The 13,914-nt window shown below is 45.6% G+C and overlaps 1 protein-coding gene across 2 annotated transcripts in view; it reads right to left on the bottom strand.

Annotated features, from left to right (window-relative positions):
- The window catches only part of ZCCHC4 (zinc finger CCHC-type containing 4), a 299,886-nt gene extending 286,265 nt beyond the window's left edge, over positions 1-13,621 (bottom strand). The window contains exon 1 of one of the 2 annotated variants that reach the window (XM_069202157.1): positions 13,398-13,621. In XM_069202157.1, coding sequence (XP_069058258.1) covers positions 13,398-13,527 — 130 coding nt within the window. In that variant the 5' untranslated portion in view covers positions 13,528-13,621. The remainder of the gene's footprint in view (positions 1-13,397) is intronic. The other variant, XM_069202158.1, reaches the window with a different exon arrangement.
- Between the last annotated feature and the right edge of the window lie 293 nt (positions 13,622-13,914).

Here is a 13,914-nt window from a genome sequence, read left to right on the forward strand (position 1 = left end):
AGTCACATTCCATTAAGTATCCACGCAAATTCTAAGAGAAGAAGCATACTTTTGATGATTTTCCTGGGTCACGAGGTCACCAGTTCCTGTGGTAACGGGAGCTCAGTCAATTGGCCATCAAGGTTGAAGTACTACTGTTAGACTTGGCCCTTTTTGCAGGGTCATCCACAAACATTTTGCCTCCTTCCTCCTATTTTTTCTGACCTCTTGTTGTTGGCTCTAGGACTCTGAGCACTTTATCACTGCTGATCAGTGCTAATCAAATCAAATCAAATCAAATCAAATCAAATCATTAACATTTATAAAGCGCGCTACTCACCCGTGCGGGTCTCAAGGCGCTAGGGGAAAGAGGGGGTTACTGCTGCTCGAAAAGCCAGGAGTCTCCGGAAAGCGGAGTGGTCCTGGGTGGTCCTGAGGCTGGTGGGGAGGGAGTTCCAGGTCCTGGCCACCAGGAAGGAGAAAGATCTCCCACCCGCCGTGGAGCGGCGGATGCGAGGGACGGAAGCGAGTGCGAGGCCAGAGGAACGGAGGAGGCGGGTGGGGACGTAGAAGCTGAGGCGTCGCTTGAGGTATTCCGGTCCCTTGTCGTGGAGGGCTTTGTGTGCGTGGGTGAGAAGTCGAAAGGTGATCCTTTTGCTGACTGGGAGCCAATGCAGGTGTCTCAGGTGTGCGGAGATGTGGCTGTTGCAGGGTACGTCGAGGATGAGGCGTTTTGAATGCGTTGCAGGCGATTTTGGAGTTTGGCTGTGGTCCCAGCGTAGAGGGTGTTGCCGTAGTCAAGGCGGCTCGTGACGAGGGCGTGGGTCACGGTTTTTCTAGTGTCGGCGGGGATCCAGCGGAAGATCTTGCGCAGCATGCGGAGGGTGAGGAAGCAGGCGGAGGACACGGCGTTGAATTGCTTGGTCATGGTGAGAAGAGGGTCCAAGATGAAGCCGAGGTTGCGGGCGTGGTCTGCGGGGGCCGGTGCGGTGCCGAGGGCCATGGGCCACCGGCAGTCGTCCCAGGCGGACGGGGTGTTGCCGAGGATGAGGACTTCCGTTTTTTCAGAGTTCAGCTTTAGGCGGCTGAGCCTCATCCAATCTGCGACGTCCTTCATACCCTCTTGTAGGTTGGTCTTGGCGCTGGCGGGGTCCTTAGTGAGGGAGAGTATAAGTTGGGTGTCGTCGGCGTAGGAGGTGATGATGATGTCGTGCTTGCGTACGATGTTGGCGAGGGGGCTCATGTAGACATTGAAGAGTGTAGGGCTGAGTGATGAGCCTTGGGGTACGCCGCAGATGATCTCGGTGGGTACTGAGCGAAACGGAGGGAGGTAAACTCTTTGGGAACGGTTTGAGAGGAAGGAGGCGATCCAGTCCAGGGCCTAGCCTTGGATCCCGGTGGAGCGGAAGCGGGTGATTAGGGTGCGGTGACAGACGGTGTCGAAGGCAGCCAAAAGGTCGAGGAGAATGAGGGCGACTGTTTCACCATTGTCCATCAGGGTTCTGATGTCGTCTGTGACTGAGATGAGGGCCGTTTCCGTGCTGTGGTTGGTTTGGAATCTGGTTTGTGAAGGGTCGAGCAGGTTGTTGTTTTCCAGGAAGGTGTTCAGCTGTTTGTTGACGGTCTTCTCTATTACCTTGGCTGGGAAAGGCAGGAGAGAGATGGGGCGGAAGTTTTTCAGGTCGCTCGGGTCAGCCGTAGGTTTCTTTAGTAGGGCGTTGACTTCGGCGTGTTTCCAGCATTCGGGGAAGGTAGCAGAAGAAAAAGAAGAGTTGATGACGGCCTGGAGGTGCGGGCGATGATGTCGTCGGCTTTGTTAAAGATGAAGTGAGGGCAGGGGTCCGAAGGGGCGCCGGAGTGGATAGAGTTCATGGTGGATTTGGTTTCTTCCGTGTTGATGTGGGTCCAGTTGTTGAGGGTGATGGTCGGGGGTGCGGGTTCGGTGGTGTTTGGTTGGGTCTGGTGTCCGAAGCTGTCGTGGAGGTCGCTGATCTTGCGGTGGAAGAAGGTGGCATGGGATTCGCACAAATCCTGTGAGGGCGTTGGCGTTGGAGAACTCCTTGACGATGCTGAAGAGTTCTCTGCTGTTGTGGCTGTTTTTGTCCAGTCTGTCGGTGAAAAAGTTCCTTTTTAGCAGTGCGGATCAGGCGGTGGTGTTCGCGGGTAGCGTTCTTGAGGGCGGTCATGTTGTCAGCGGTGTGGTCCTTGCGCCAGGTCTTCTCGAGAGCGCGACAAGTTTTCTATCATTCTTTGAGGGTGTCAGAGAACCAGAGAGGTTTTTTGGTGTTGGTCTGTCGATGCGTGCGTTTGAGGGGAGCAAGGTTGTCTGCGCAGTTGGAGATCCAGTTTGTGAGGCTGAGGGCTGCGTCGTTGGGGTCGGTGGTGAGGGTGGGTTGGTTGGCGGCGAGTGCGGAGAAGAGTTGCTTTTCGGGGATCTTGTTCCACTGTCGACGAGGGATGGGTTGAGTGCGGAGGTGGCGGGTCTCGCGTCGGAATGTGAAGTGGACACAGCTGTGGTCGGTCCAGTGTAGAGCGGAGGTGTGGCTGAAGAAGATGTGTTTGCTGGCGGAGAAGATAGTGTCGAGCGTGTGTCCGGCGATGTGGGTGGCGGTGTTCACCAGTTGTTTGAGGCCGAGGTTGTCGAGCAGGGTAGTGGTGTTGGGGTCGAGGTTTTGTTCCAGATGAAAGTTGAGGTCGCCTAGGAGGATGTAGTCCGGTGAGGCGAGGGCGTGCGGGGAGATGAAGTCGGCGATGGCGTCGCTGAATGGGGCGCGCGGTCCGGGAGGACGGTAGACGAGGGATCCTTTGAGGGTGGTCCTCGGGTCGGTGCAAATCTGAAAATGCAGGTGTTCAGCGGCGAGAGGGGTGTCTTCGGTGGAGGTGCTAAAGTGCAGGTGTTCTCCCTACTAAAGCTGGTATGATTGGCTTACACCTAATTAGCACATTTAATTTACCTGTAAGTCACTTGTACAGTGGTATCCCTATACCCAGAGCCTGTAAATTAAATGCTACTAGTGGGCTTGCAGCTCTGCTTGCGCCACCCACAGAAGTAGCCTTTCAAACCTGTCTCAGGCCTGCTAGCACAGGGTCTGCGTGTGCAGTTTACTGCCACAGGGCCCTGGCATCTAAATTGATTTGCCAGGCCTGGAACTCCCCTTTTACTACATGTAAGTGACCCCTAAGGTAGGCCCTAGCTAGCCCTTTGGGCAGGATGCTATGTATGTAGAAGGCAGGACAGGTGCCTGGTTGTGGGACCTGTCCTGGTAGTGACAAACAGCCTATTTGGTTTCTCACTACTGTGAGTGCTGCCTTACTCACAGGATTGCATTGGAAATGCCCTGCCTTATGTCTAGGGGGTATTGTCTGATTTATGACGGGTAGCGTAGGCATGTTTGGTATGGTTGTAATGGTAATCAGAAATGCTGCGTGCTGGTGTAGGTGAATTTTTTATCACCATTATAGAAATGCCACTTCTAGAAAGTGAGCATTTCTCTGTGTTTATGACTCAGGTGTTTTGCAGCTTGACTCCACGTCTGGGGTAGAGTGACAGCTGGGCTTTGTGCATACTTTTCAGACAGCCTGTACACAGGGAGGGTGGAGGTGTCACAGAGGTGCTTCTGCATATTGAATGGTCTTCCTGGGCAGAGATAAGGGGAGGCGGGGCACACCTGCATTTGTAAAGGCTGTGCCCTGGCCTCACACAAAGGGCTTGTTTGCCCTCAACTGATGTCTGGAGTCTGTGCTGGAGGAGAGAGGGGACACTCTTAAAACCAGTTGTAACTGGCTGGAACCTCTTCTCCCCCTCTTTGTAAGTGTGTGCAAAACTGAGTACAAGTACAGGGGATTTTTCCCCCTGTTGGGAGACACCTTAAAACAAGAAGATACTTTTATACACAGAATGCTGCTAGAGAGACTCACCAGGAATCGCTTTGCTGCTGTGCTGACCTGTGACCTGTTGGGGCACCAGCAGGCACCAACTTTGGCCAGAATCACCGCTGGGGATTGATATGGACACTCGCGCACAAGATCAGGAGCAGGTGAGTGTAGAGAAGCAGCCCCAGAAGGGATGGAAACCTCATCTGAGGTCCCTCCTGTTCCCAGGGCCACCCGGGGGCCCGAGGCGTCAACAGTGTCCTCGGGGGAAGACATGTGGACCACTGAGGCACCTGAGGCTGCGAGAGCCTTCGTTTCCCGCACCGGGCAGTGAGGAAGCCTCAGTGGAGGCCCCGCCTGGCAAACAGGGGGTTGCACGGTGCCCCCGGTCAAGGAGGCATCCTGAGAGCAGGACGTGGGGGAGACAAGGGTAAATCCCTCTTCCCCTGGATGCTGCGTGAGGAGCGTGGATGCTCCAGTATTGCTTTAGTTCTCTTTGGTTTCCCTGCCCCCTCAATGGCTGGTCATGGCCTGTGAGGGCCGGTCATGGCCTCCGTGGGCCACGGGGGCAGTTGCTCTCCCTTGTTGGCATTGTGTCAGGTGGAGGGGAGAGACGCCTCCCCAGAGAATCACAGTGGGTGTGTGCCAACCCCTTCCACACCCACATTCAGACAGCTTGCGGGCAGGAGGGACACCTCAACGGAGGACTCGTCCCCGCAAGGCCGGAGTTGGGACCACCCCACTCCCTAGCATTGCAGGAGCGCAGGAGTACCCCCATGTGGCCCCAGGAACTGGGCATATCACATACAGGGAAAGCCTCATTATTAATGTGCATTTCTGAGCTCGTGGCAACATGAATCATGCTGGTACATTCATGGTAATGGTTTGGCAGTGATGTTCCTGTTATGGTCATATATGAGTGTGTTTTACTATGACCCATGCATTTACGGTGATATGTTTTCATGACTTGCCATGTGTGCTCTGATGCCCTGATGTTCCTTTTATGGGCACTTTTGATGGTATGTTTACTAGGGGAAGTGCATTTTTAGTAACATGTTTACTGTGACCTTATGCCTTTCTGGTAATATGTACTTTTTACCCTGATATGTGCATTTTGGGAATGTTTACCTGACTACTGCTTATGTTGCAGGATCACCAGTATCTTATGTGTTTTATGTGACTACTTCTGACTTTCGCAGAGCGATAGTACTGTGTAATGTTCTGACAACTGTTTGGGTAGCAGGGTACTGCTAATATGTTGTGTTTGGTCTAATGACGTTGTGTATAATACAGTTTATTTTTATATAGCTTGGTGTTGTGTTTCCTTTGTGGTGGGGATAGTGTGTCAGGTGTGTGTTGTGTGCGTTTACACATTGCCTCTGGGAAGGCCTGTGTTAAAATGATGAGTCTTGGATCAAAAGGTATGAAATCTGGTCCTTTATTGGAGCATCCCATCCACAGCAAACTCCACTCTTCTCCTCTCAACTCTGCTCTCCTCATACCTTTCTAACATTCCATATTCTACATGATGTCAGACTATGACATCATCCTGAGAGCAGAGCAAAGGGAACAATCTACATTGATATTACAATTGATTATATACCACACACCTCCCTCCTAAAATAAAATTGCTCCAGACCACTATATACAAAATTTGAAAGAATTTACAATAGAATAGATAACACAATACAATGCATAAAAAAAAACTAATCCTAACAATTCCCAATTAATTTTACAATTCTATTAAGATTCCATATTCTACCATATTTTATCTTCACGGCATTTCTGAATAGTTTAACAACTTCAAAAGGTCCTTGGAATTTACTCTTCCCTTTACTCAATGTCGGTTTTTTTATCAATACCTGATCTCCAATCTTTATGTCAAGCTCACACACACCCTTCTTGTGGTCATAATACAACTTTCTTTTTTGCACATTAACACTCTCATGCACATTCTTCTCATCAATTATGTTTGGATCCATTACTTCCATCCTCCAACGCACCCACGCAGGTGCAAGTGATGTGTTAGCCTTCCGACCTCTGAAAAGTTCGAAAGGGACCTTTCCTGTAGTAGAATGAGGAGTCACCCTATAAGCATAAAGAAATCCTTTTAAAGCTTCCTTCCAGTCTCTATTTGAAGCATTCTCTAGTTGTATACATTCTTTCACACACCTGTTGAATCTTTCAATTATTCCATTACCTTCGGGATGGTAGAGAGAACATCTTTTGTGCCTTATACCAGACTTCCCAAGAAACTCACTCATTTCTCTTGAGACAAACTGCGGTCCGTTGTCCGTGACCACAGTATCAGGAAAACCATCACGTCCAAAGATGTCATTGAGAAACTCAATTATTCTCTTGGTTTCTGTACTGTGACATATACCAATCTCAGCCCATCTGGAAAAATGATCAATAAGCACTAACAAATAAGTGACACCACCCCTACCATGTAACGGACCCACAATGTCCACCGCAATTTCTTGCCATGGTTTTAGTGGCATGTCTCTTACACACATTGGAGGTACTCTTGTTTTATAAACTTTGTCACTATTACAACACTCAATACATTCTCTCACTACCCTCTCCACTCTCAAATCCATTCCCGGCCACCAATAGTCCAGACAAATTCTAGCCTTTGTTCTGCTCATTCCTTGATGACCAACATGCCCAAGAGTAACAATTCTATCTCTCAAAACCATAGGAACCACTAATCTCAGACCTCGTAACAACAAACCATCCTGAATAGATAATTCATCCTTTACCTTCCAATAGCCACACAATTCTATATCCTTTTTGGCATCCTGTGTCCAACCACCTCTGATTTTTTCACACACTCGTTGCAAAACCTCATCCTCTGCAACCGCTTTCTCCCATTCTTTCTGTTCTACAATGCCACCTGTCACACTGCACACAGAAACATCCCTTAAACCATACTCACTCGAACTCTCTTCCGCATTCAAACTCAATCTGGAAAGACAATCCGCAACTCTATTATACGAACCGGGAACATAATGCACAGTGTAATCCTACTCTTGTAAACTAATCACCCATTTACTCACCCTTCCTGAAATAGAATCTAACCCTTTCCTCATGAATACCTCAACTAAAGGTTTGTGGTCAGTAAAAACTTCAAATTTTCTCCCCCACACAAAATTTCTAAGTTTGTTAACTGCCCAATGCACACACAAAGCCTCTTTTTCAATAGTTGAGTAGTTGAACTCCGGTCCCCGTAACGTCCTAGAGCAAAACACTATGGGTTTGCGAATCAAATCCTCATTCTCTTGTAACAACACAGCTCCTAAACCTTTTTCACTCGCATCAGTCATGATTACACTTTTCTTCTTGGGGTCAAATGAATCCAAACACCCTAAAGAAGACAAAATACTCTTGATGTTCTTAAACTCCTCTGAACACTTATCATCCCAAACAAACTCAACATTCTTTTTCAAGAGCCGACGCATGCACACAGTTTTTGAAGCAAGATCCGGTAGAAACTTTGCGTGGAACTCAACCATTCCTAAAAAAGACATCAACTCATCTTTTTTCGCAGGTGCACGGAGATGCAGAATATTATCCACTAACTCCTTCTTAGGATGCAGATCTGTTGCAGAAATCTTGTGACCTAAATAATCCACCTCAGTTTCCTTGAAATCACACTTTTTCAATTTGAGTGTGAGACCATGATCTCTAAGGATGGTAAGAACTTTCTTAACCCTCTCGTCATGCTCCATCATTGTACTTCCGTATAACAAAATGTCATCCTGGAAACACTTGACACCGGCCATGGAACCAAACAGATTATACATTAACCTTTGGAAAACCGCAGCTGCAGATACTAAACCAAAAGGCATTCTTAGGAATCTGTATGTACCAAAAGGAGTGATAAACGTAGTAAGATCACGTGAATCAGGATGTAACACGACTTGGTGGTATGCTGAGGTCAAATCAAATTTCGTATAAAATCTAGACCCAGATAGTAAAGTGACCCTTTCTGTGATGTTGGGTAACGGAAATTGATCACTGATGACACATTTATTGAGATTCCTCAAATCCACACATAACCTAAGCTCACCAGATTGTTTTCTTGCTACTACAATGGGCGAAATCCACTCCGAAGACTCCACAGGTTCGATGATACCCTCATCACACAGTCTCTTAATTTCCTTTTCCACATCATCCTTCAACGAGATAGGAATAGGTCGCACTTTGGCTATAACAGGAACTGAACCTTTCCTTAATTTTATTTGATGAACATAATTCTTCAAACAACCCAACTTCATACTAAACACATCTTTAAATTCATCAACAAAATCTTGGAAAGACTCCTCTATTCCTGTACTTATTTCACATACCTGACCAAGAGCTTTTATATATTCATCTTTAACCATCACTGGAGAAGGAGAATTAGGATCCAAGATGACTCAGGATGATGTCATAGTCTGACATCATGTAGAATATGGAATGTTAGAAAGGTTTGAGGAGAGCAGAGTTGAGAGGAGAAGAGTGGAGTTTGCTGTGGATGGGATGCTCCAATAAAGGACCAGATTTCATACCTTTTGATCCAAGACTCATCATTTTAACACTGGCGACGAGGATGGGATCAAAAGGTATGAAATCTGGTCCTTTATTGGAGCATCCCATCCACAGCAAACTCCACTGTTCTCCTCTCAACTCTGCTCTCCTCAAACCTTTCTAACATTCCATATTCTACATGATGTCAGACTATGACATCATCCTGAGAGCAGAGCAAAGGGAACAATCTACATTGATATTACAATTGATTATATACCACAGCCTGACTGCTTGTACCAAGCTACCCAGGGGGTGAGCAGGGGTTATTTTGGGTGTGTAACTCCCTTGCCCTGACTAGAGTGAGTGGGTTCTGCCTGGCTTAGGCGCATACCCTAGCCAACAAGAAACCCCTTTTCTAACAACTACATATACAGGGGTGAGAAAGAAACTCAGAACAAAACACACAAGCAAAGCATTTTCTAGCAGTCTTTGTAAAGCACATCTCTGTAGAACTGGACATTATCTCACACAACAAGCAAAGCTCTAACCTTTATTGTGGTAACGTGAGAACTCTCAGATGTCAGAGTTTAAAATATTACCTCAGACGTCAAACTAAAATCACCAAGGAGAGAAAAATTGGAAAACAAGGCTGGAAATTGTTTTCTTTTTATATTAACAGAATTAAAATTCTTGCAAGCATTCTTGCCTCGCATTTCAACAAAGCTCTAATGAAGGTAACTGTAGCAGAGCAGCCTGATAAGATTTATGGCCACAATAAAAGAGATAAGCAATGCCCTCTGTGCAGATGTCAGGAGAGGCCCTGGAAAGACTCCAGATTCTGCAAGTTTCACATCATTGCTTCTAGGTTTAGCTATATTCTACGAGAAAGGGCATATTGCGGATTTCGTGAACAATGAGCTAAAGGTTTAGGGCCCAGGTGTTTCTTTTGTAAAATAAGCTTATTTTAATGTTACATAAACATGCGCAAAAATAAGCTTACACCAAGATTAAATTGTTGCATGCATGTGTTGGACTGTTCTGAAAGAACATTAATCAACAGATGCTGGGCAGTGTTAAAATAACATAAAATACTAAAAATCTGTGGTAAAATAAAAGAAAATACTAAAAGTATACATGAGGTCCAAACCTTATGCTCGACCTAAAAAAACAAAACCTATGTGCTACCTTTTATTAAAGATTTAATGGTGGAGCAAATGTTCCAGGAGCCAGAAGAGGACAGCATTGGAATAAATCCAAAACAATATGGGAGGAGGTAGGAGGAACGGAATGATGCAATAAAACACAGGCAGCTACCAGGCTAAAACACCCACAGTGAAAAGGCAGCAACAAAGAAATGCAAAAGTAGTCCATGAAAAGGCAGCAGCAGATAAAGAAACCAAAGTGGAATAATACAGTAGTTGGTCACTGCTCTGAAACAGAAAAAGGAGGGGGGAAAAAGACAGAACTGACCACTAGCGAGCAAGAATTTTTAAAGGACACTGCAACCAACAAATGAAATCGCTTTAAGCCCTAAGAAGTACACTACAAGTATACACCAGGTCGAACGCTTACACTTGACCTAAAAATCACCCCTTAGTGCAACATCGATGGGGATGCTGAAGCACTTGGAGCTAAAATTACAGGTATCTGCAAACAGACTTCAAGGCAAATCATCACTGGTGCAACATCACCGAGTATTCTGATTTTTCACCCAAATACATTTGGGTCAAAAATCACCCTTACTTCAAACTCAACATTGGTGCAAAGTCAGCATGGCTTCTGTGGTGATTTGACACCAGCTGGGGTGGTTTGTCCTAGGGTGCAGTGGATGGGGAATGTTTATTACATGAATGAGCCTCCACTGCAATGCATGCACCCTTCATCCAAACATTCATACCAAGTGCCATGCATTTTGTGTTAGACTAACACATCACGCATTATGTCACTGCACTCCTGCAAGCCTTGAATATGGTCACTCAAATGCATTACACTTTACAGGGCTAGAATTAGCTGAGCAAATAAGATTGGCTGGCTGCATATTAGAAACCAATCCCCCTTTCCTTGCACGGTAATGATTGGCACTGCCCATGCCACTTTCACATGATAATGACTCAAAACCTGAGTATATAAGTTAACTGGTTGCAGGGAGAAGAAGTATTGTAAAACACCGTCCGTTTGCCTTTGGGGCGTGGAGGGATGGGGCTGGGGAGGGAGAAGGTTAAAGAGGTTAAAAGTGGGATGGGATTGTTAGATAGTACTCCCAAGCCCACTCTACATAATTCACCCTAGAAAGTGACTTGGTGAAGCTCGTACTGAGCGTCTGCCAAAGGTAAGCAGATCTGCTTTTTTGCATAGCCAGAGTCGTGGACAAGATTGTTTCAATAAATACTCAGTGGTCCTCAAGCACAATATGGAAACACTTCCCACTTTAGTTCAAACAAAGATAACACCCTTCCTCACACACACCCTAGACCAGTGGTTCCCAACCTGTGGTCCGGGGACCCCTGGGGGTCCGCGAAGACATCTCAGGGGGTCCGCGAGAGCCTAGAAAATCAAAAGGTATTAACAAATATTGACAAATTAGGTCCCCGGCTTCCAATAATGACTCAGGCAGGGGTCCCCGGATACCCATGATGATTCAGTGGGGGTCCCTGGGTTCCATTAATGTTAAATTGGGGGTCCACAGAAATCAAAAGGTTGGGAACCACTGCCCTAGACCGTGCAGCACATTACCCATGTACAAAAGAGCTTCAGCGCCTCACACAGAGGTAGTAAGCGCCATGTAAATGCTGCAATACAATTCAACACAATAAATTAAGTTCATCTCTGGTAGTACTATTCCAGACAACATACAGCTGCTGCATGCAAACATAGTTCAAGAGGCTCCGATATTTTCAGCTAAATAATTAAAAGACTGGGCACTACAACTAAACAGAAAAAAAAATTATCCCCCCCTTTCTTTGTCAGACTTTATAGTCTTTTGGGGTCCATTAAGGTAGATGAAGTGTCACATGACGCCTAAAAACATAATCACTTTACAGCGCAGTATACTTTTTTTCTGCCTCACATTGCTAAAAGTGTTTTCATCAAATTCAAATAGTGGTTTTCTGTGAAACATCTTCTCTACTGCATGAGACAAAACTATAACATGCAGAAGTTGTACCCTAATAAGACTCGGAGATCACAGCTGTTTTAAAATGGGCTGTTTTTTTGTCTTTTGTCTTTTTTTTTATTTTTTTTACTTCCAGCGCAATTAAAATGCAGTCTCTACATCGAACAATAGCTGACAATACTGTGCACACTCTTCAATGCTCTATGCACAGGTTAAGAGCGAATATCACCATATCTGCACATTTGTAGGAGTAGTTCTTACATAAAGCGTTCCAATTTAAAAGCCTTTGCCAAATTTGCCTTGTCATCGAAAACTACTACCATGCTATGCCTGGGAAGCAAATGGATTTAAATGATAAAAATAAAACTGCATATCTCAGAACGCAAACAGATGTTTACACAGGGCTTGCTGGTGTCACATATGACATGGGATCATATGGGGGCTATGATCTGATAACATGTCAGACAAAGGAAATGGATTTTGCACTACATTTTGTAAAAAATCAAGTTTTATTGTTGATTCCATGAGCAGCAGTACCGTTACATAATTTGCAACACGTTTATCCCTCTGTGTTTCTTTTCTCAATGTTCTATAATTCCAGTTACTTAAGTGAGATTTGGTATGGTAGTAGTCTGTTTGAGATGTAATGTTATCATATTAATTTATCATAAGGGAGCTCATAAGTTTGAACCAATACTGTCAAAAGCACTCCACAATCAGAAAAACATAGGTTTTACATCCCAGAAGGGCCCACTCTGCCTTTCAAGCATTTAAGTTGAAGAAAGCGATGGTGTTAATTAATTCACGGATGGTGCCACTGTGAAACAGCCTAGGCTGGAGTACTCAGTTAATAACGCAATGCATTTTCGGGGTTGTAGTTTTGGTTCACTTAATTTGTGCAAAACAAACTATACGGTTTTTGCTGAAAATAAATGTGATGTTTGCAGCTCCTGCGTTTAGCAAAAACTGCAAAACTAAACAGAACAAATTAATTATATGTACGAATGTGTATGTATGTTGGTGTGTATGTCTACGTGTTTGCAAATTTCTAGTTGAGTGAAGTGGACGCGACAAGCCCATGACATAAATGGCAAGTGGTTACATGTTTTTAGGGACTCGCTCTTAGGTCTACTGAGGCTCTTTAGCTAATAATCCTTTCCATTCTGGGCTGTTCGATGACGACTTCTAAAGCAGTATATTGTACAGAGCACCCAATGTCGGATATTTACCTTATTTCATTGATATAACTACTTTGTTCTAGTCCTTTAGAAAGTGTCTCTTATAGTGTCACACAAAATGCCTTACAGTGTCACACAAAAGCACACCGACACAATGACATGGCACACAAATTTCAACTAAAGCCTTGGTGGTTATGTCCAGACACTTTATTAACCAGTCTAGTATACCTGCTACCAAATAAAACGGCCATTAACAGGAAAACTAAAAATCATGGAGAAAATGCCCATTTCTCTATACTCCACTGCTAGTACGCGAGTTCTCGCAACAGCTGGTTATGTGGGCTGACATAAAAATAAAAACACTAAATACAAAAACAGACTGTTCGGGGGTTTTGCACATTGTCATCAACAGGCATTCAAACCACTGGCCAAAACTATTTACCAATGTTTATAAAAGAAATCAGAACACGTATTATCACGTGTAAAACAAGCCCCTTCTGAAAAATATTCACAAATATGCTATAGACTAGACTGCATATTCCAAAACAACTGCGCCACAGATCAGGATAGGAAGGCGGCCATATTAGGTGTAGAGAACAACGTCTAGAAAACGGTAAATGTCTAATCAGTAGTTTGTGCTCGTGGCCCAGGAATGGTTCGGCTGGCTAAATATACACTGGGCAGAAAAAAAGCTTTCCAAGAACCAGGAAAGAAAGGAACGGAGAAGAGAATAATGCACTAACCATGCGGACAGGAAGGGGCTGTGCTCTCAGCCTGTTGCGTCAGCACGACCTGTATCCCTGGGCTGTGCTGGGACTCCTGCACAGCCGATTCTGAGGCGTCCGAATGAGTAATGCTGCTGCTGGTCGCCATGACACCGCCGCTGTCCTGGCTCCCCCTGAAAGAAGCGAGGCGTGGCGAACTACCCTCTGCAAAACACTAAAGAATGCATGCATTTGCCGAGTTAACTGAATTACAGTGGATTGCGAAGAATCCTGCCACCCCAGGAGCGGAGGAGTTATTGCAGGTTTTATTGTTGGCCCTTATCCTTACAGAGCTTCAGCCAGACGGCACGAAAGCTTACTGTCAAGTGTTTTGCGAGGTTCTTTAAAAGCCATCAGCATTAAGCAAGACCGTCGTCTTGGGCTATGGCGGGGTGTGGAAGGAAGGATCGTTGTTTCAGGCCCTCACCCCAGTTGTAGAGTTGTTTGACAGCTACATATCCGTTTTCAAGTCAAATACGTATGCTGGGACATAAAG

This window comes from Pleurodeles waltl, chromosome 1_2 (assembly GCF_031143425.1).
Source record: "Pleurodeles waltl isolate 20211129_DDA chromosome 1_2, aPleWal1.hap1.20221129, whole genome shotgun sequence".
NCBI lineage: Eukaryota > Metazoa > Chordata > Amphibia > Caudata > Salamandridae > Pleurodeles > Pleurodeles waltl.